This window comes from Acinonyx jubatus, chromosome B1, assembly GCF_027475565.1.
Source record: "Acinonyx jubatus isolate Ajub_Pintada_27869175 chromosome B1, VMU_Ajub_asm_v1.0, whole genome shotgun sequence".
NCBI classification, from domain to species: Eukaryota; Metazoa; Chordata; class Mammalia; order Carnivora; family Felidae; genus Acinonyx; species Acinonyx jubatus.
In genome coordinates, this window is record NC_069382.1 from 196,089,256 (window position 1) to 196,111,687 (window position 22,432).

A 22,432-nucleotide genomic window follows, 5' to 3' on the forward strand; every position below is an offset into this window, starting at 1 on the left:
CTGGCCGAGTGCAGGGAAGGGAGTGGAAGGGGAGCGGGCGGATCCTAAGTGGTCTTGCTGCGGGGGAGTCCGGAGAGGGCGGTGAGCCGAGAGCGCCTCCTGTGGCTGCTACAAGGCAGTGCGCGGGGAGGCGGGGCCTCAGTGTTGAGGAGGCGCTCACGTTGGGGGCGGGTGTGAGAAACCGCAGAGCCAGTGGCGCCCCCCCCAACCCAGGCTTTGGGGCAGAAGGTGTTGGGGGTTTGAAGAGAGAAGCACATAACGTAGCCCCGAAGAGCGAGAGGGAGCAGGTGGGGAGGGTGCCATCAGGGGCCAGGGGGCCGTGGGAAGGGAGTTGCGAGCCAACCCTGGGTCCTGGTTGCGCTTTCCTGCAGCCGTGTTCAGCCAGACGGTGCAGGAGGGCAGCCGTCAGAAAGCAGAAGGTAACTAGGGTCTGGGTTTGACCTGCTGTACCGGGATCAGGAACCGAGGGTTGGGGGAGTTGGCGTGGATAAGGACGGAGGACTTCTGGCTGTGAGAGCTGGGGATGCGGGGCCTGGCGGGCGGACAGTGAGGGGGCAGCGAGATCATGAGACTGTGGATGCGGTGGGTGAAAGACCCAAGACTCCGGGCACCCAGCCAGAGTGTCAGGTGCGCTGGAAGGTGGCCATGGGTGGTCCAGAGCGTGGTGCCCGAGAGGTCGGGGGCGTGACTGTGGGGTGAATGGTGGAGGCAGAGTGGGCACCGAGACCTTTGCGGGACGGGAGGTCAGGGACTGAAGACTCTAGGTGCCCGGCCACGTGGCTGCTGCATCAGGAGACTCACACCTGGGGTGCGTGGCACGGAGGCAGGAAACCAGGGACTGAGTCCCACGCAGGGGCCTAACGCAGGGAAGGGAGGAGACAGAGTTGTCAGATGGCCCCAGTTTCAATGGCGGTGGAGTTGAGGCAGAAGGAGGGACAGGACAATGGGGAGCCAGGGGACACCTGCCCTCCTCCAGCCTGGAGCCCCCAGGGGTGATGGGAAAGTGTCCACTAGAGAGGACTGGGGTGGGGGCAGTGTCCCCGGTGGATAGCTCTTGGGATTACAGCAGGCAGTGAAGGACATGTTCCAAGGAAGAGCTGAGCTGTGAGTTCTAGAAGGGGCAGCGGAGGGACTGGGAGCCAGGCAGGTTCTGGGGCTCCCTCTCCACTCTTACAAATGGGGTGATTACATCAGGGAAGAGGGACTTTTCCAGAGGCCCGCCATACTCTGGGCAACTTACCAAACACTATTAGGTTCCATGTTCTTCAACCAGAAACTGGGAATAATGACCCTTGTCCCAGGGCTGTGTGGGGACAAGCTGTGAGGTGCAGTCAGATCACAGCCTTCTTGTTCTCGAGGATCCCCGGGTCATTGTGTCACACTGAGACTAAAGATAGAAGGTTCTGGTCCCCCCCCCACCTTGCTGCATCCCCCCCGTGCCATCCCCCCTGTTGTCCACAGTCTCCAGAGATCCCCACCCAACTGTCTCTCTCAAACAGGACCCTCCACTGCTCTCCCCTGATTTTCCCCCAGTGCCACGGTGCACGGTCTGACTCTGCCTGTTTACCTCCTTATGGCTACAATGTAAGCCATTGTTTATTGACTCTGGGTACCTTGTTTTGTTCACTGCCGTACCCTCAGCACCCGGACCATTGCTGTCAGAGGGTGATGTCGATAAATGTGCTAGAATGCCCACAAGAGCTCACATCCGGTGTGACCCCAGAGCCCGGCCCGCTGTGTGGTGGTAAACTGTGGTCTACAGGGAGGTGGGCTTAGGAAAAGCAAGTTCTCAGCGGTACAGAGAGCACTGGCCTTGGAGACAGATCAACCCTGACCTGAGCCCCATTGAAATGCACCTATTTGTGATTTAGAGAAAGCAGTTGAGCCTCTCATTGTAATAAGAAACACAATTATTTCTTAGGTGTCTTTTAGCCCTGAAATACCTTTGTCAGTGACTCAGATAAAATCCACGCTATTAGTTTTATGACAGTTGGGAAAACAAAGTTCAAATCCCACTTGCGGTGCCCTTCACGGGGGGACCCATGGAAGTCGGCAGGCAGAGGGCTGACCAGACGGAGACTCAGCAGTGCTCCAGGCACGGGAAGCGTGTGCAGACACGGGGGCAGGTGGGTCAAGAGGCTCTGCTTCACCCAGAACGTGGACCAGAAAGAGCCAGAGGTGGGCATCAGAGGAGCTGGGTTCAAATCCATTTGCTACTTTTTAAAATTTTTGTTAACATTTATTTATTTTTGAGAGAGAGAAAGAGAGGCAGAGCGCAAGCAGGGGCAGAGGCAGAGAGAGGGAGACACAGAATGCGAAGCAGGCTCCAGGCTCTGAGCTGTCAGCACAGAGTCTGACGCAGGGCTCGAACCCACGAACCACGAGATCATGACCTGAGCCGTACGAAGGGGGAATTGCTGGTGCTCTCTAGACTTCAGTTCCTTGTTCAGAAAGAGAAGATAATGCCAGTTCTCTAGGGCTGTGAGGTGGATTAAGTGAATTACACATGGGAAGGGCTTTCATGAACTGTAAAACCGAGCACACCCGAGAGATGCTCCTAATCGTGTTGGTCCGCTCTGCTGTCTTCCTTTCTGCCGCATCCTGTTTCCTCTGAACTCCCTCGGGGTGGGGGTAATCATCACCATTTATTGAGCACCTACTATATGCTAGGGACTGAGCCAGGTCTTTTGTGTACATGATTTCTTTTTATCCCCATTTTACAGATGAGGAAAACTGAGACCCAGGTGGTAACAGAGTAAGGATTTAAACCATTGTCCGTGTGTGAAGGGCCCAAAGTTTTATCCATCGGCACAGGATGTCTGGGCAAGCGTCCTGTCCTTTGTCGCGCTTTTCTTGTTTTCCGTTTGCCGTGCAGTGGCTCTTGCCTTGAGTTGGCAGTCTGGCGGAGCGTGCTGACTCCGGGACAGACTGTTACAATTTGAATTCTAGGAGCAACTGGAAAGTGATAACGCTGGGTTGGGTGGGTCTCCAAGGTCTTCGTGGACCCTTCCTGACCTGACCGGGAACGTGAGCCCCTCATTGCGTCTAGGGTGGCATGTTGGGTATGTTGTCAGGCTCACCCGTCCATGAAGGAATTAATTGAGCCCGGTGCATCCTTGACCATGTTTGTGAACGCTGAAAGCCTCAAAAACCTCCACGAGATATACTTGGGGATAATTAGCTGGATGCAATTGCCGTAGTAACCAAGTTTACATCGAGGCCCCATGGAGAGACACAGCTCTTGAACTGGATTAATCAATGTCAACCATGCTGGTGTTTGTTCTTTGCAGGATTAAAGGGAAACGAACAACCCCCACGCACGGTTTGACCGGATGCTCTTTCTCCCCCAGATAATGAAGAGAAAGGAAAATGGCTGGGGTCGCAGCATGAAGTTTTAGCTAGATGCCAGACAGAACTCCCTTACGAGGCTGTGTGCACATTTAAAAAATGCTTCTGTTAAACCAAGACGTGGGTCTCTAACTGGTCTATCCTGGCTCTACCACGGACTGACTGTGGCTCAGGGAAACGTCTCACTGCGCTCAGCCTGTTTGACTATCCGGGACCAGAGGGATCACAATATTGCCCATGAGTATGAGTTCGTGGGGGCTGCCATAGCAAAATAGCCCCAGACAGCGTGGCTTTAAAAACCAGAAATTTACTTTCTCACGGTCCTGGAGGCTGGAAATCTGAGATCAAGGTTGGTTGTCCTGAGGCCTCTATCTCTGGCGTGTACGTGGTTGCCTTTTCCCTGTGTCTTCATAGGATCGCCCCTCTGTGCATGTCTTAATCTCCTCTTATAAAGACACCAGTTCAATTGGATTCGGGCCTGGCCTCGTGACCTCATTTTAACTTAATTGCTTATTTACAGACCCTGTCTCCAAATACAGTCACGCTCTGAGGTCCTAAGGGTCAGTGCTTCAACACCTGACTCTGCAGGGGGACACAACACAGACTGAATCATGCCCCCGCCCCCACAATGCCATGTCTTAATCCCCCCAAACCTGTGAGTGTGACACCTTTATACAGCAAAAGGGACTTTGCATGTGTGACTAAGTTAAGGATCATGAGCTGGGAAAATTATCCTGGATGGTCTAGGTGGGTCCAATATGACCACAGGTGTCCTTATGAGGAGGAGGCAGGAGGTTTGGAGTCAGGAGAAAGGGGTGTACCTGCGGAGCAAGAGGCTGAGGGGAGGCGAGGAGGGGGAGCCAGTTAAGGAACGTGGGTGTCTCTAGAAGCCAAAGGGCAGGGAAACAGCTTCCCCCCTAGAGCTTCCGGAAGGAACACAGCCCTGTCGACACTTGATTTCAGCCTTTGAAGGCTCATTTTGGACTGCTGGCCCCCAGAACTGTACGAGAAAGAAATCCATTTTGTTTTAGGTCACTAGGTGTGCAGTAACTTGTTACGGCTGCCCCAGAAAGCGCATCAGGTTTATGAGGGCAGATGGGGCCGCACGTGCTACGTGCCCGGAAGAGGCAGCCAGACTGACATCAGTCTGGGGCACGGGGCAGCAGGGAGGGGCCGTGGGCCAACGAGACACTACATCCCATAAACTGGGTGGCCTGAGGCATGAATTGATTCTCGTACGGTTCAAAGTCCAAAATCGGGGCGCCTGGGTGGGTCAGCTAGTTAAGCATCCGACTTCGGCTCAGGTCATGATCTCATGGTTCATGAGTTCGGGCTCCACGTCGGGGTCTGTGTTGACAGCTCGGAGCCTGGAGCCTGCTTCGGATTCTGTGTCTCCCCTCCCTCTCTCTCTGCCCCTCCCCTGCTTGTGCGCTCGCGCTCTCTCTCTCTCTCTCTCTCTCTCTCTCTCAAACATTAAAAAAAAAAAATTTTTAAGTCCAAAATCAAGATGTCAACATGTTTGTTCCTTCTTGGGGCTGAGAGGGAGAACCCAGCCCCTCCCTCTGTCCCGGTGCCTGGCCGTCCCGGGCGACCTTGGCCTGCAGATCTCCTCTGCAGTCTTCACCTCTGTCTTCACACGGCCTTCTCTGTTTGGATGTGAGTCTTTCCCTCTCTGTATACGGACACCAGTTGTTGGGTGTGGGGCTCTCCTCAAGCAGTGCCCCTTCCTCTTCATGACCTCTGCAAAGACACCATTTCCAGGTAGACACGAACTTGGGGGACACTCTTTGATCCACGGCAGTAGTGCGGGAGGGGATTGCAGTCAAACCGTGTCCTAAAACCTGCGGGTTGCTGGGTATGGGGGAGGCTGTGCCACTGAGAGACAAGACCGGGGACAGCTGGAGGACACAGGGTGCCACGGGGGTCTGCTCTGCTGGGCCCTGGCCTCTGGCCTCTGGTAGGGCATGCTAGACGCGTGTCCACGCATGGGCCTGGGTCTGTGACAATCACGCTGTAAGTTGTGTCCTTACGACTGACTTTTCTAGGTTAAAATGTCTCCCCTTCTCCTCCTCCTGCTGTTCAACTACACTGGGGTCCTTGGTAGTTTTCTTTAATGCCCTCGGCTGATGGATGCCCACGTTGACAACCACATCTCAGTGTTCACCTTTTATTTTTGAGATTATGTTAGAACTGGCCAGTGGCACTGGAGGTACCAGAGGGCCATTAAGGGGATTTATGTCAGAAGGGACAGAGTCAGATTTATGCCTCGTAAAGCCATTCGGGTCATAGTAGAAAAGAAGTGCGTCCTCGTGTGCGGGCGTTGTTGTAAGGAAACGTATCCTGTAATACCAGTAACGTAATCGTATTTATCAAATCAGATGTTTATTACGCGCGTGCTTCTCCGGTTATTACTTACTACTGCCTAGTATCGATTCTGGAAACTCCTGCGTGGTTTTTTTTTTTTTTTTTCTTGAGATTTGTTTTTTTCCTCTCTCAGGCAGAGAACATTGATCTACAGATCAGGCCACATGCAACTGGGGTCTTATCTGCTAACATGTGAACTCTGACCTTCTGTGAATAGTTCTTTCTTCATCAGTACGATGGGAGCAGTGACATCCGCTAGAGATGTGTCAGAACTAAGTGAGGTGACATACGAAACGCTGCCATTGTACTGATGCAGAGTAAGCGCGGTCCGTGTGAAAGGCACGAAATGTGCGTGGAATTGCCCCCGGCATGCCGCTAGCTGGGGGGGTGGGTGCAGGCTCCGCTCAAGCCGGCTAGGACGGAGGTCAGCAGTCAGGGTGAGCCCCACCTACCCACCCCGAGCCCCAAAGATGGCTCCTTATCTGCCCCCAGGGCCTGTTGTGTTAGCCCAGCCTGACCTTCGAAGCGTCTGGGCCTCACTCTGCTAACAAAGAGCATGGCACCCATGGGGATGGCCCTGGGCTGACCACTCCCCTGAATCCCCACCGAAATCAAGTGGGTCACGAGTGTCCGGCCAGACCAGAAGGAAAGCCCAAGAATTCGCTTTGCGTCCTAACCCACCTAAAGTTGGCTTCCTCCTCAAATAATGCCCCTCACAGGTGACCCCCGCCTGCCTCTGTAAGCTCGTCTCCCCTGACCACAGCCTCTGCCGACCCCCCCCCCCCCCACCTCCCGGGCCAGGCCAGGTCTGTCCTCCCTGTGCCCAGAGCTGCCCAGACGTCCTCCGTGGTGAACAGCGGGGAGTCACAGGAATTTCTGGATCAGACGACGGGCTTGTTGAATTTGGGTATTACAATAAAGGGGAGTTCCTGCAAGAGGATGTACATTGAGGTGCTCTAACGACACCAAGAATGCAAGTGACTGAAGCAGACAAATCCTTGCCGTAACTACGCGGATTGTGTGTCGTCCGACTTGGAGCGAGGAAAAGCGGGCCCGCGGTGGCGGGTGGAGCGCCGGGGCCATGGGGCCGGCGAGAGGGGCGCTCAGGACTCACTTGTTCCCACCTCCACCTGCCACCTCTGTGCACACCTCCCGCGTCCGCCTCTGGCGGTGAGATAGCCGCAGCTCTCATTCCCAAACGTGGCCCTTCTTCCATCCGGTTTTTCTTCGTTGCCGCGGAGGATTGCTGACGGAGGGCCTTCTGAAGTCCCTGCAGAGGGACACATGCAGAAATGTCCTTTCCGCCCTCCTTTGCAGTCAGGATCAGAGCCACTTCTGTGCTGGTTTTTTTTTTTTTTTTTAAATAGACGGTAAATTTCGTATTAAAAAAATAAATAAAATAAAATAAAATATCCCAGCTGACATTTTATGCTTTGTTTTATTTGGGGGCTGGAGAATAATTCAGGAGCAAGAACCAGGTTTTATAGCCTCGCCTGCGTCCTTTCCATCAAAGTGCCATTTTGCCCGGCTCTGAAATTATGGGCCTGTCCTCAGAAAACATCGTCACGGCCTTCCCATCCACGCAGAGCTCCTGACGCGCGTTCCGAACGCCCGAGCCCATTTGGAAGGGGATGATGTGCTGGCACGGAGATATCATCAATGAGAAAAACAGAGCGGGAGGGAACGGCCCTGAGTCCCGCGGCCCTACGGCTCTGATAAGACGCTCTGCCCATAAAATGCTCTTATTAAATCCCAAGTGACTCGGGCTCTCTGGCTCCTCTGCGTGGCTTTGCCAGAGTCTGCCCGGTGATGCTCCTCTGAAAGACATCGCATTCACTTTCCCAGAAGCCAGGCGACGGGCCCGAGTGCTCCCCAGCTCCATTTAAACAGCAGGGATAGTGACCTGCCGCTTATTTCTGCACTCCTTCGGCACAGGGAGGCCTGCCGTCAGTAGGGCCGCGTTGGATTTTTCCAGCAGCAGTCAGAGAGGGGGCGATTTGCATCTTCCCGGTGAGGGAGCGAGGCTCATGTTGCCCCAGATCATAGTGTGTTGGTTTTCCATTGCTACTAATTTAGCAGTTCACATGGTTCACATTTATTCCCTCAGCTTCCGTGGGTCAGGCCCCCGGCACGGCCGAGCTGGCCCGTCTGCTCAGGGTGCCACAAAGCTGCAGACTAGGTACCCACGGGCTGTGCTCGTTCCTGGACCTCCGCCAAGCTCCCACGGTCGTGGACAGACCAGAACGCGTCCCTGCGGCTGCAGGCTGAGCTCCCGTTTTCTCGCCGGCTCTCAGCTGCTGGAGGTACCCGCGACTCCCGCCCTGGGTCCCGCGCACATATGACAGTGCCCATCCTCAGAGCCAGCGAGGGAGGATCCCTCACTCCAGCCTGATGGCAACGGAGTCGGAGAGAATGGAACCTTGGGGGTGACACCTGTCTCCTTCGTCACATTCCCTCGGCTGGACCCGCGTCATAGGTCAAATGATCCGCTCTCTCTCGGGACAGAGTCGGCCACCTCACCTGCAAAATGAGGGCTTGCTCCCAGGTTGCCCATGACTGATGCTTTCTTGATGTCAACCTAACGTCAGGTCTTCTGGAAGTCCTTCTGTGACCTCCCACCAACAGCAGGACCGCTTTTGGTTTCTAGATGTTCAAAGCACTCGTCCCAACTTGTGACGGGTCATTTATTCACGAGCTTCCTGGCCCGTCTCCCTTCCTGGAGCTCAAGCTCCATTCAGCTGGATCCGTCTTGTTGGCTCTTGTGTCCCCCGTGACCACAGAGGGGACACCCCATAAATGCTGGAGAACCATTGATTCACCTCCAGGCTAAGAGCCGGCACAGAGGGAACGTGTGCATGTGTCAGATTTACCCCGCAGCATGAAGGGCGTGGGAGCACAGGCAGGGGTCGTCCTGGTGGGTGGCCCCAGGGGGCAGGGCTGGGAGCCCAGGCTGTCTGCTCCTGAGAAGGACTCACCGGACAGATAGCCTCTCTCTCTAGTTTTCCAGGCTGCTCACCTCTGTGCCCTGTTCGGTCCTCTTGATGTGAGAGATGGTGAACAGGGATTTTCAGGGGTGGCGGCAGACTCTGTGGGCAGGGGCCTGTCTGAGGTCAACCTGTGGTCTGTGGGGGGACCCTGGCTGCCACTGGAGATCGGCCAGCCCCCTCCATCAGCTCCCCTTCTGCCGGCTGTGTTAGCTTCCTAATTACCACAAAATCTGTGGCATAAAACGACATGAATTTATTATCTCACACTTCTGGCCAAAAGACTGAAATTAAGGTGTCAGCCACACCGAGACTCTCCGGAAGCTCTGGGGAGACATCGTTCCTGCTTCTTCCAGCTTCTGGTGGCTCCTGGTGCTGCTGGGCTTATGGCCACGTCTCTCCAAATGCTGGCCGTGTCTTCACAAGCTCTTCTTCTGTCCTTCATGTCTGTGTGTCCAAATCTCCCTCCCCTCTCTCCTGAAAGACAGAAGCCATTGGACTGAGGACCCACCCTAAACTCAAGATGGTTTTATGTTGGGATCCTTAACTAATCCCACCTGCAAAGGTGGCGTTTCCAAATAAAGTCACATTCTCAAGTTCTGGGTAGATACGAATATTGGGGGGGACACTATTCACCCCACTCCACGAGGTGACGTCTCCTTAGGTCTGCCCCCATCTCGCGTTGGCTCTGACACCCTGATCCCTACTGTCTGAATGTACCTGGCTGTTGCTTCTCCAGCAGCCCCCTTCAGTCTTCCCGGCTTCGTGGCCTCACTCACTCCTGCACTACAGCATCTATGCCGCTGAGGCACGTGGCACCCAGCCCACGCGTGTCTCAGCCCCGTGGATTCTGAGCTTCGTGTGGGAGGGACTGTGTGCTGAGTCCCTGCAACCCCAGCTCTCGGGCGTTTGCAAAATGTTGGTGGGAAGAAAAGGAAGAGGAGGAGGAGAGAGAGAGTGATGAAGAGAAGGGGGTAGGTGCAAAGCCCCGAGAGAGCACCTTTAGCATCAGAGGAGGCCATGGTCCCTGCAAGCATTTTGGGGCTTATGCTCCGTGGGCCACGGCCACCTCCTCCCCCATCCCCACCCCCCAAACAAGGTCACGCCAGGCCTTACAGGATCACTTTAACATTCACTGTTCTGTCTCCATTCTTTTTTTTTTTTTTTTAATTTTTTTTTCAACGTTTTTTATTTATTTTTGGGACAGAGAGAGACAGAGCATGAACGGGGAAGGGGCAGAGAGAGAGGGAGACACAGAATCAGAAACAGGCCGCAGGCTCCGAGCCATCAGCCCAGAGCCTGATGCGGGGCTCGAACTCACGGACTGCGAGATCGTGACCTGGCTGAAGTCGGACGTTTAACCGACTGCACCACCCAGGCGCCCCCAAGAGTTGTTTTTTTGACAAAATAAACAAAATTGATAAACCTCTAGCCAGGCTTCTCAAAAAGAAAAGGGAGATGACCCAAATAGATAAAATCATGAATGAACATGGAATTATTACAACCAATCCCTCAGAAATACAAGCAATTATCAGGGAATACTATGAAAAATTATATGCCAACAAACTGGACAACCTGGAAGAAATGGACAAATTCCTAAGCACCCACACACTTCCAAAACTCAAACAGGAAGAAATAGAAAACTTGAACAGACCCATAACCAGCAAAGAAATTGAATCAGTCATCAAAAATCTCCCAACAAATAAGAGTCCAGGACCAGATGGCTTCCCTGGGGAATTCTACTCTACCCGACATTTAAAGCAGAGATAATACCTATCCTTCTCAAGCTGTTCCAAAAATTAGAAAGGGAAGGAAAACTTCCAGACTCATTCTATGAAGCCAGCATTACTTGGATTCCTAAACCAGACAGAGACCCAGCAAAAAAAAGAGAACTATAGGCCAATATCCCTGATGAATATGGATGCAAAAATTCTCAATAAGATACTAGCAAATCGAATTCAACAGCGTGTAAAAAGAATTATTCACCATGATCAAGTGGGATTCATTCCTGGGCTTCAGGGCTGGTTCAACATTCACAAATAGTTCCCCTTTTCTTGAGAGCCCTACTGGGAGGTGCCCTCCGTGGGGACCAAGTGTTTGTTGGTTTGAAACACAAACCCTTGACCCTGGGTCTTCTGCCCTTTGTTTTAATTTCATAAGTTTTCAAGCTTATCCTTCCCGTGGGGACTCCATGAATCATCTCTGTCCACTGTGGATGTTTTGTGAACTTGGCAGTGGTGGGGGCAGGGCAGTGAATTCCATTTTCAGAATGCTCATCAATATTCAAGGCTCGAAAAGTCACAGTGGAACTAAAAGTTTAAATATATAGGTTGAGTGTTTCTTTCATCCCCAAAGCCATAGGCACTGTACCGCATGATTACAAATAACCAGCGTCTCTATTTTCAGGTACAGTTACTAGTTGATAAACTCAGGAGCAAATGTTTTCTATTTTGAAGCAAGTTGTTATTAGTCTCAGAGGATTGGACATTTGTTATAAATGAATGAGTGGGGTTTGCATTTCTAAAGGCTGTGGTTTCAATACCGAGCTTCGGGGAGTGTATGCATGTTCATGATAAGTACATGGGGGCTGAAGGTGTCAATTGAGTTTCTCAAAGGCTTTTGTTGTTGTTGTTACATTTATTCTTCCATTCCTCCCTCATCCATGTTTCCTGTGTGTTGACAAAGACTCCTCATCCTCAACCAAACTTCATGCAGGCTCTTCCGAGTTCTTCTGCAACTCGTCCTCCGCTTTCGGGCTTTGTTGTTCACCTTTGCATTGTCCAGTGTTAGGGAGGACCGTGATGTTGGTTTTGCCAGAAGCGTCCATCCTCCACATCTGGTCAGGTGCCTCATCCCCCAGGTGATGTCCAGTGCCCCAGCCTGCCTTTGGCAAGAGTCCTCTAGCAGGTGGCTTTACCCAGAATCCCCCTCCCTTGATGTTTCCAGTTAGTAACTTTGCATCCATGACCCCCACCTGCTCCTTGGCTGTAAATTCCCACTTCGTCCGTGATGCGTTCAGAATTGAGGCCAGGTCTCCCCTGCTGCAATTGTCCTGAGTATAGTCTGTTCTTGCACTCTGGCTACTGTCCAGCTCTGATTTTTCTCTGACAGAGTCTACTGACAACAGGCATCGTGCTAGGCACGTGGTGCAGAGGTGAAGAAGGCAAGCTCCTGCCTTGAATAAGCATGACTTGGAGTAGGAAGCCCTCCGCTCTAATGGCGATGTTCGGCAGAACTTTCCAGAAAGTCGCCCGCCCCCACCCTAAAAAAGACCAGCAAACTTTCTCCCCAAAGGATCAGATAATAATTATTTTAGGCTTTCGGGGCCACATTAGTCTCTGTAGTACATCCTTTTGGTTTTGCTTTTTGTGTGTGTTTTGTCTTTATGACTCCTGAGAGATGTAAAAGCCCTTCTTAGCCTCTCAGGCTGCACAAAAACTGGCTGAGGGCTGGGTGTGGCTGATCTCTGACCTAAACAAGTTGACAGTCTTCCTGAACCTCCTTCCCGTGTCTGTAGAGCAGAGACCGTCACCCCCAGGGGGGTTACATAACCAGGTGGGAGGGCTACAGTCCATCAGGAGGATGGGGAGCGTCGATGCAGGTGCTCAATGAGCAGATACTCCTAGGAGTCTCAAAACCAGAAGTTGTCAAGAACATTCAGGAAGAAGGTATTCCCACAGTCGACTTGCAGTTCCAGGAAACGAGAAGGAAGCAAGAGCACAGGTGCTCTGTCATCATAGTAATTACTCCCCTGCTCCCTGAGATGTCGTGCCAAGGGAGAGACAGGCATGCTGGGTGTTGTCAGGCGTTTGTCCCCAAGTGTCATGTTTGTTATGTGCTCATCAATAGACTCCAGGAATCACATTTTCAGCCTTTTTGTTTTCTCTTACAGAGACATCAAGCCAGACAACATATTGCTGGATGAACACGGTAAGCCTGTTACGTGTGTTTTATAGGGACACTTGCAGCGGGGAGTTTGAGGCTCTGGGAAACCGGGGTCCTGGGGCGTTGGATTTGAGGGTTGGCTGGAAAGCCTTTTTTTGGTTTAATTCTGATGGGTGAACATCTGTGTAATTTCCGGTCCGTGTCCTGAGCAGTGAGCCGAGCCCAACGTATTTGAAGGTTTCATGGCCGACCGCATAGCTGTTCTTGTCCTGATGTGAGGAGGACGGGGCAGAGGTGGGAATGAGATGTAGGGCTGGAGAGCTCCCCCACCTGTGGACCTGTGGCTTCAGGAAATGTGCTTACCTCTCCGAGCCTCAAGCTCGTCTTCTGTAAGACATAAAATGGTGTCCGCCTTCCAGATTCTCACGGAGATCAAAGGGCATCATATGTGCCTCACAAGCCAGAAATCCGTAATCCGTAATCCGCCACGCTTTCCCTCATCCCGGCTTCTCGAGCTTTCATGTGCGTATAGACCCTGATTCAGTAAGTCTCAGGTGGGGCCCGGATTCTGCATTTTAAGAGCTCCTGGGTGAAGCCAACGCTACTGGTCAGTGGACCCCATTTGGAGAAGGAGGGCTGCCTATGTCCAACTTTGGTCTCCTGGGAATCTCTGCGGGGACTTGGTAAGAATTAAAGGCCATTCCCTGTCTTGCTTCGGCAGGCCTGGGCCTCTGTGCTTTGGCTCACTCCCAGGGATGTGACGCCCATCAGAGTCGGGCCGTAACTCCAGGGCGTGGCCCAACAATGCACAGTCCGGCGGCCGATCTGACAGTCACCTGTAGCCTTGAACACTGACTTTGCTGACGTGGCTTTGGGGCCTCAGCCCCCAAGGGCTTTGGGGAAGACGGGGTGGAGTCAGCAGCTGGGGAGTTTTCTGAGGTGCTCCTGTGTCGTGCAGGGGTGAGACTGCTGCCTCTTCTACGCAGCTCCTCCCAGCCTCCCTCCCCGACCCCAGGAGGTGGAGGCTGTGGCTCCTTCTAGAAGCCTCTCTGGAAGCCTGTTTGTGTCACCCGTGAGGCTCAGGGAATCCTACCTCATTGTGTAAGCTCCTTGGTATCAGGAGGTGGAGAGCAGGAGTGGTGGAACCTGGGCTCGAACCTCCTGCCAGAAGCTGAAACCGGCCTGGGTGCTTTGGGGCGGTGGGTTGAAATGCTGTGCTCCGGACCGGAGGGTCAGTGATGACCTCAGGACACCAGGGGGCCTGGGCAGAGCTGAGGATACAGGTCGCGGCTCCAGTGAGCGTATACAAGTCAGGATCCCCGGATGTGGAGCTCAGCTGACCCCCCCCCCCCCCGGCTCTCCGCGTGTCTTCGGCAAGTCACTCCACCTCTGTGAGCCCTGGCTTTCCCAGCGGTAAGGCAGAAGCGGGGCGGCGTGGCGGGCACGGCGACCGTGGAAGACAGACAGTGAGGGTCCACCCCTGTCACGCCAGCAGGACCTAAAAGGTGCTCCCTCAGCTGCTCCCTGCCCCTTCTCTGCTCAGGGCAGGGTGGGTGGGATCACAGAGGCAGGTGAACACGACTTAACCGGAAGAACTCAGCCATTTTATCTGTGAGGAAATGAGACCCAGGCCTGTGCGACTCCACAGTTCATACGTGATCCGGCCACTGGGTCCTGTGGCCACTGCACGCAGAGACACAGGCATGCAGCCGTCCCTGTGTCTCCTTGTTCCTGAGCTCTGGATCTCCATCCATCCCTCTCCTCCTTCCCTTTTACACTCATTCTCAGCTCTCCACTCGGCCCCTTTCCCCTCTCCTTCCAGACCAGACCTACCCCCCCCCCCCCAGATCTCTGAGCGCCCCATTCTTCACCCCTCCCACATGGTTTCACGTGTCCTGACCCTGCCTCTGGCTTTGCAGCATCCCACACACTCCCCAAGGGCCTGTGGACCGACCTTCTTGACCCTTCTCTAAGCTCCTGTTTCACAGGGCCGTCCCCTCTTGGTGTTGAGACCCAGCGCTGAAACACTACTTCATACTAAAGAGTGAATGACACCTTCCCCCACCTCCAACTTTTAACATTCCTTTTAACTGCCTTTTCAGGCAGTGCAGGAGGGAAATCGAGAAGCAGGGAATTCTCTACAAAACACACAGGTCTTCTCTCTAAGAGCCTGTGGTCATGGTCCCTCTTTTCCTGATTTACATTAGGAGCCACTCATCAGCTTTTTTTCCCTCTTAGTTATTGTTGCCTTTAACTGTACTGAGGTGTGACTGGCAAAGAAGACTTGTATATGCTGAGGTTGCACAATGTGATTTTTTTAAAGGTGTACAACATGGTGCTTTAATGTAGGTATACATTTTGAAATGATTAGCCCAATCACGTTAATTAACATATCCATCACCTCATCTTTGTATTTTGTGTACGGTAACATTTAAGATTCACCTTCTTAGCTGAGTTCAAAAATACAATCGAGTGTTCCGAGCCACAGTCGCCAGGATGAACATTAGATCCCCTAACCTTGTGCTAATTGCATTACAAAAAAAGTTTACAAAACGGATGCTAGTGTTGCTATCTAAAGAGTCTGACCGTGGATCTCATCGACTGTTTTCCCCGTTGGCTGTGTTTACAATGGAATATAAACATAATGAAATACACACATTCACAGTTTCTTAATAACGTTCAAGTTGCTGGTTACACAAAATCCGAGGCTCTCAGACCAGCTTTTCTGCTCCCTCAGTGTCTCCTATGCTTTCTGATCCTTCAGACTGGGTTTAATCCTTCCAGACAGGTACTGGCATTCTGTCCTGAGACTTGGGGTCTCTTGGCCAGCAGCAAAGGCAGAGACAGATCATACCTGGAGCAAAACGAAGTTGAAGGCAGGTAGAACATCTTAGGGGGGTGCGGGGAGGAGTGTCGGGCGTGCGTTAGGCCTGAGGACAAACAGCTCAAGGAAATGGGGTCTTAAAGTTGCAAAGGGGACGGGGAGGGGGAGGGTTACGTCCTTTTCTGTTGGGAAAATAATGCTGCGCAATCAATAACTGCATGACTTTAACGCACAAACAGGAAGCATCTAGTAAGCTCCCAGGTCTGCGGGGGTTAAGCTCTTACAGGCAGGGATCCATCCTAAGACTGAGGTCAGGTGGGGTCAGCCAGGCTGGTGACGTTGGCCGTGCTCACGCCTGAGGGTTGCCTGCTTCCGGCTGGCACATCCCGGCCTTGGCCGGGCAACTCAGCCCTGCCCCTCCCGGCTCTCCCTCCAGCAGCCCAGCCCTGCGTGGCCTCTCAAGGCTGCAGTAGAAACAGGGGCACGGAAAGCCCGGCCCCTCGAGCTCACCCCTGTGTCACATTTGCTCCCGTCCCAGTGGGCAAAGCGTGTCATGGGCTGACCTAGAGTAGGGGTGGGGGCACTGCACGGCGCATGGCTACATGGGTGAGACAGCAGGGGAAGAGCTGTGTGAACCGATGCCATCCTCTGGAGGAAGCAGGTGAAAACGGAAAAGCTGCCGGCACAGGTGGGCCAGTGAGTCTTGCCACCTGAGTCTTTCCCAGGCTTCGCCAAAGACGAGCAAAGAGTCAAGCGTCAGAAAACCCTGCCTTTCTGCCTGGGTGGCCCTGAGGGCCCTGGTTCAGCATTCGCTGCTGTCGACTGAGTTCTGGAAAGCGACACCTTCACTTTTGCGCACCTGCCATAGGCTGCCCGTCGTGCCAGGTGATCCAAAGGACACAGGCCGAGCCCCACCCACGGAAGTGATTCCTCTTGCAGGAGACGGTGGTGCGTGGGGGGATTTTCAAGGTACCTGGTGGTTCTGAGGTCAGTGCTGGGCCAGGGCAGGGGCCGGGCCGTGCGAAAGCAGAGGGACTGGGCTGCGGGCTTCCTGGGTCCTGCTGTGTGAGGGGGGGGGTTCACAGGGCACTTGGGGGCGAGTGGGGACGCTCCGCTGCAGGAGGCCATGAGACCCCACACAGTTCACGCTTTCACAACTGGTGGTGGAGGGTGGAGCTCGCGTGGGCAGGAGACACCTGCCCTCAATCTTGGGCATCAGGTGACACAGCAGCCACGGCAGCCGAGCTTGCTTTCCTCTCCTTGTATTAACCGTGCCTTTTCTTCCTGACTTCTGATGCCCGACTTCTTCACATTCAGGGCCACTATCCACCTGCCCCAGTCACCCCAGGGCCAGGCCCCAGACGAGCAGAGACGGTCCCTGCACCCCAGAGCTGCTGAAATCATGCAGGCTGACCAGTCCTAACCCTACCTGCCCTGCCTCACTCACTCCTTCCCACAGAAACCACCAGAAAGCCCCCTGCCCACGTTTTCGCCCTTCTCCCTCAGCCTCGTGGCCGACCCTGATCTCCTCCACGCGGCCCCCATGACGCAGTGGGCCCCCTTCTCTTGGGTATGTCCGAGAACAAACTATCCTTTCAGTGGCAGTTGTCTCCTGGTCTGTTGGCCTTACTGTACCTCAGGTGTCCCATTAACTGATGTATTTTAGAGCAGTCCTCAACTGAACTCGTCTCAAAGAATTCACCCTCCATTGCTGACATATTTATTGATGATTGTGAGGGGCACTCCCCGAAACGGTAGCAGACAGGAGCACAGACTCTCCCCCTCCCTCGTCAAAACGCTTTCCAGGCTTCCTCCGTCGCCCCTGGAGGCAGAGACCCCAGGGCAGCAACAAGGTGGGCGCGCATTGTTTCTGAAGCCTCGGATCCAGGGACTGGAGAGTGGAGAAGGAAGTGTGGGGGGCCGGGGGTCTTTCCAAGTCGGAGGGGCCACAGCGTGTCATTATGTAGACAGGGTCCCGAGCGTTTCAGGACGGAGTGCGGGAGTGGGGTTGAGATCTGCTCTGGGGGTCCTTGGGAGGTGGTAGGTAATGCGCTTCTTTTCAGAAGGGCCGCAGGGAAGGGTCGGTCCTCGTGCAGCACGATGCCAGGGGAGAGTCGTTTAGCCTCAGTGCGGGAGTCTCTGAAAGCCCCCAGTACACAGCCCCTGTCTCAGTTTCCTACGGCTGCTGCAACAAAGTCCCACAGATGGAGAGCTCCAACAGCAGAAATGTATTGTCTCCTACTGTTGGAGTCTGGGAGTCCAAGGTCAAGGTGTGGACCGTGAGCTTCTGCCGGTCCCCGGGCTGGGGCAGCGTAATTCCAAACTCCGCGTGGCATTCTCCCCAGGTGCATGTCTGTGTGCAAGAACACCAGGCTTACTGGATCAGGGGCCCACCCCACCCGCTTCCGTGTGACCTCGTCTTACCCAGTTACATCTGCCATGGCCCTACCCAAATGGAGTCACCTCCTGAACTAACGGGAGTTAGGACTTCAACATACGAATTTGGAGGGCGGGGGAACATCTCAGCCCCATCGTCTCCGTATGGGATTTTAACAAACGAAAAATAAAGCAAGGAGGTGGCAGATAGGGGCCAAGATATCACCTCTTTGCTGACAAACGCTTGGCTTTGTGTGAGTCAAAAGGGCTTCCTTCTCCAAGACCCCAGCGAGGGGAAGATTCACCTCCCAGATCCACACCCACGTGGGGTAAGAGACTGTTCATATAAGACCAGCAGAGGGGCCCGCATCTGCCCAGGCAGAGCTAAACTGAGTAAAGCTAATTTGTTCATCCCCACATGACCCTTCACATAACCTCTCTTCCTCCTTTGGGGGACAGTGAGGAAGGGGTGGAGAAGGGCCAAGGGTCTACGGACGTGAGATCCTTCCTTGTGAAATCATGAGTTTCTAGGTCTCTGGGGACACAGAGTCCAAATTCCTGCTCTGCCTGATGATCCCCTTAATTGCTCCTGATTTCCAGAACAGTGTTGGACACCGGGCTGGAGGCCCATGTGGCCTGGCCCCCGGCTTCAGGGTGCACATGTGTGTGGAGGGGAGGCTTTCATCCTGGAGGGAGTCCAGGAGGGTGACCTGTGGGGATAGCGGCGACCTGACCATCCCCTGACCTGGAGGGAAGGCAGTTCCATCACTGGCCAGCAGCACACCCCTTGTGCACACACCGGTCTGGGTGGCAGTGCCCTCGCGAGAAAGCGGCTTGGTGAAGAAGGGGGGTGGTGAGCCTCGGGGTCAAACCCGCCTGGGGCTTGGATTCTGGCTCTAAGACCTCGGGCTGGACACTCAGTTCCTAGCTGCTCACACCAGTGATGAGGCCACCTTAACAAAAGTCCTGCCTCCGCGAAGACCCCTGTCTATCCAGCTCGTCCATCCTTTGGCTTTGCCCCAAACAGCTGACCTCTGCTTTCTTTCCACCTTCCGAACCTCTCCTGAGCACAGCTCGCTGGCAGAACACAAATCTCACCCAGAACCCAAGGTGTAAGAGAGTCAGGAAATGTGGATCTCCCCTTCCTCTGGCCCTTGGAATACAGGAAGTGGCAAAGGACGGAGTGGAATGTGGTGAACGTAGCACAATGTATGCGCTTGGTGAACCGCTAGTTGTACGCCTGAAACGAATGGAACATTGTGTGTTAGCTATGGGGAGGAAGGGAAGTAGGGAGGGAGGAAAAGAGAAGGGAAAGGAAGGGAAGAAGAAAAGCAAAGAGAAGAAAAGAGAGAGGGAGAGGGAGAAAGGAAAGAAGGAAGGAGAAGGGAGGGAGAGAAAGAAAGAAAGAAAGAAAGAAAGAAAGAAAGAAAGAAAGAAAGAAAGAAAGAAAGAAAGAAAAGAAAAAGAAAGAAAGAAAGATGGAAAGAAAGAAAGGAAAGAAAGAGAAAGAAAGAAAGAGAAAGAAAGAAAGGAAAGAAAGAGAAAGAAAGAAAGGAAAGAAAGAGAAATAAAGGAAAGAAAGAGAAAGAAAGAAAGAAAAAGAAAGAAAGAAGGAAGGAAGGAAGGAAAGAAAGAAAGAAAGAAAGAAAGAAAGAAAGAAAAGAAAAGGAAGGAAGGGAGGGAGGAAGGAAGGAAGGAAAAGAAAGGCTGCTAAATGTCAGGAGATCGTCGCCAGCCTGGTCCTACAGAGTCGTACAGAGCAGATCACAGCTGGAAAAGCACTATGAAAACCTCCCTATGAATGGTGTTCATTGTAATTAATTTATGTGATTGCATGAAATTACATGCCCAGCCAGAGTGTGGAAGGAGAGTGTTTTGGCCAAGTAGCCTTGGCTACCCTGCAGGGACTCACCCAGAAACCTGGTGGCTGGAGAGAAAAGAAGAAACAGAACCATGGAGAACCCCTCCCACAGAAGCCTTGGGCGAGGTGGATTCCCTGGGGCATCAGATGAACCAGGCTGCAAATGCCGGGGAAGGCTTTACGAAGTCCCAGTCTATCCTGGGGGAAGTCCCTGAACTGGTCGGGGCGTGAGAGGGCCCCACATCTCCGCCACGGGCTCAGGAAATCCCAGAAGGCTGTTGGCTGCGCACAGCAGGGCCTGGAGCACACAGAAGGTTCTATGGCCCTGAATCCCCGCCCCGTGACCAAGACACGGGAGGAGGTCAAATCAAAGAAGAAGAAAACCACACTTCTCATCAGGCAGACATGTTCTGAAACAGTCAGTCTTCCTGCTGCCGTCAGCCAGATGAAGCCTGGATAAGCTCGTGCCCTGGGATTTGATTTGGTTTCTTTTTCTCCCTTTCTTTCTTCTGTTGTCCTGCAGTAAGTCCGCTATGATCTCTGTGAAGATAAGGAGGAGGGGAGAGCGCACGGGGTGTGTGATCCCAAGCGAAAGGTCAGGGCCAGCGTTATGTCACAGTGACATCTCAGAAGCACAGTTATGATTAGCGGGTACACCGGAGCCTGCCCTGGGGAGGGGGCTGCAGCCCACGGCCGTGGCTTCATCCGGCGGCTTCTGTTCCACAGCCCTAGTCTGGCCCCTGCTCAGGCATGATGTAGACCTTGTAAACCAGCGAAGGAAGAGACATGTTCACAAGAGACTTTGCTCCAAATCCAAGTCTCATGAAAGGGAAACGGGGGGGAGGTGGGGGGGGGGGGTAATGTGGAAGGTGATCCCCTTTTGTGGACTGGACTGCCTTCCATTCTCTCTCCAGGTCTATCTCCCCCTGGTGGGCACTGCCTTAACACCCACTCCCGGGAATTCACAGGGAGGTATGGTGTCCAGGAGACAGATCTAGAGAGAAGTCACTGTGCTCCCAGACACAGCCTGCCATTCGGGGGTTGACTGTCCCCTCTGAGCAGCACCCCCAGGCATGGGCTCATAGGTCCCAGTAAGATGAATGTGCTGCCCGGGTGCATTTGGTTAATACCCACGTGGGGTCACTTCATTATAGGGGCCGAGAGGGGAGAAGGGAAGCAAGGGGCATGGCGGAACAGAAGTAGAAGTTTGTGCAGTGTAGCTGCGGAGGGGGTAAATGAAAATGCAGCGCATTTCACGAAGACTTTGGGTGCCTTTCCCCGGAACGGATCGGGAAGGTGCCAGAGACAGCTTGCGAAGCAATAGTCATGGCACTGGTAACGCTCAGGTGACTCTGGGTGGTGACAAGGCAATTATGGCCCCAGTGAGGGACTGTGGGTGGGACGTCAGCACCGCTGACCATCCCCACCCCTAAGTTCATGACACAGATAACCGACATTGGGGTTTCAAGCCCCTCCCCGAGACATGCAGGCAGGGTGCGGGCCATAAACAGTTGCTGAATGAATAAAGAAATGAGTGAGACTTGAAAGTGACTTGAAAGTCACATGGCTGTTGTGTATTTATACTCAGAAAATAGCCCCGGTTACAACTCCTTATAGCACCAGCTCTGACATTAGCACTTGTGTTTACGGAAGTCATGGAGGGGGTGGCTGGTCCCACCAGCTGAGGTCAGGCTGAGAAAGTGACATTGCTACAGTCATAGCAGCCAAAAGTTGACATGGAATGTCATCTACTCCTGTAAATATCACTCTAGGCAGTAAGGGGGGGAAAAGGGAACAGGATTTACTTACCGTATCTCTTTCATTCAGTCTCTCATTTGGTCAATCAGTCAGTCAGCAAACACTTGATGGGTTCCTTTCCCAGGACAGCCCTTTGCTAAGGTACTGGAGGCGGAGATGAACAAGGCAGGATTCCTGGCCTCAAGGGGACGGTCAAAGTGACAGATACAGTGTGGTGGATGCTAGGAGGGACGTGACAGTGGAGGGCCGTGGAGGGCCGGGGGGAGAGGCCTGAATCCGTCTGCTGTGGACAGAATGCTGTGCCCCCCACCCCCTGCTTAGAATTCATATGTTGAAGCCTTAACCCCAATGTGATGATACTCAGAGCTGGGGCCTTTGGAAGGTAACTGGATCTGGATGAGGTCATGAGGTTGGAGCCACCACCATGGGATCGGTGCCCTTATAAAGGGAGGAAGAGGACAGAGCTGTGCCTCTCCACCATGTGAGGTTACAGCAGGAAAGCAGCCATACAAACCAGGAAGAGGGCCGTCACCAAGAACCCGACCGACCGTGCCACCACCCTCGCCTCAGATTTCCAGCCTCCAGGACTGTGGGAAATAAATGTTTGATGTTTCAGCCCACCCCCCACCAGCCTATGATATTCTCATAGGAACCTGAGCAGACAAGACACAGTCAGAGATGCCACCCCCTGTGGTAGTGAGCTTCCTGTTGGTGGAAGGATACAAGCAGAGGGTAGATGCAAAGTCTCGGGGCAGGTTTTGAAGGATGAATGAAAGTCTACAAGGCAGAAGAGAGGGCCGAGCATTCCAATGGTGTCAAATGTGTGAGCTCCCTTGCATTCAGAGAAAGGAGGGAACCTTGGCTGCAGCATGGCTTCTGATTGTTGCTGCCACCATTAAAACTTGTGCTGATGGGCCTCACACAACATCTTGAGCTCCTTCTCTTGCTGAGTTTTGAATGTTTTCGATTTAAGGAAAGCAAATAGCCTGAAACTCAGTTCATATTTGCCAAGTTTCTCGTAAATTTCCATTC

The 22,432-nt window shown here is 53.4% G+C and overlaps 1 protein-coding gene across 8 annotated transcripts in view; it reads left to right on the forward strand.

The window, feature by feature from the left end:
• Nucleotides 1–22,432, forward strand: part of STK32B (serine/threonine kinase 32B) — a 387,425-nt gene that overhangs the window by 297,557 nt on the left and 67,436 nt on the right. For all 8 annotated transcript variants that reach the window (XM_053217584.1, XM_053217583.1, XM_027033784.2 and 5 more), the window contains one exon: nt 12,589–12,626. In XM_053217584.1, coding sequence (XP_053073559.1) covers nt 12,589–12,626 — 38 coding nt within the window. The remainder of the gene's footprint in view (nt 1–12,588; nt 12,627–22,432) is intronic.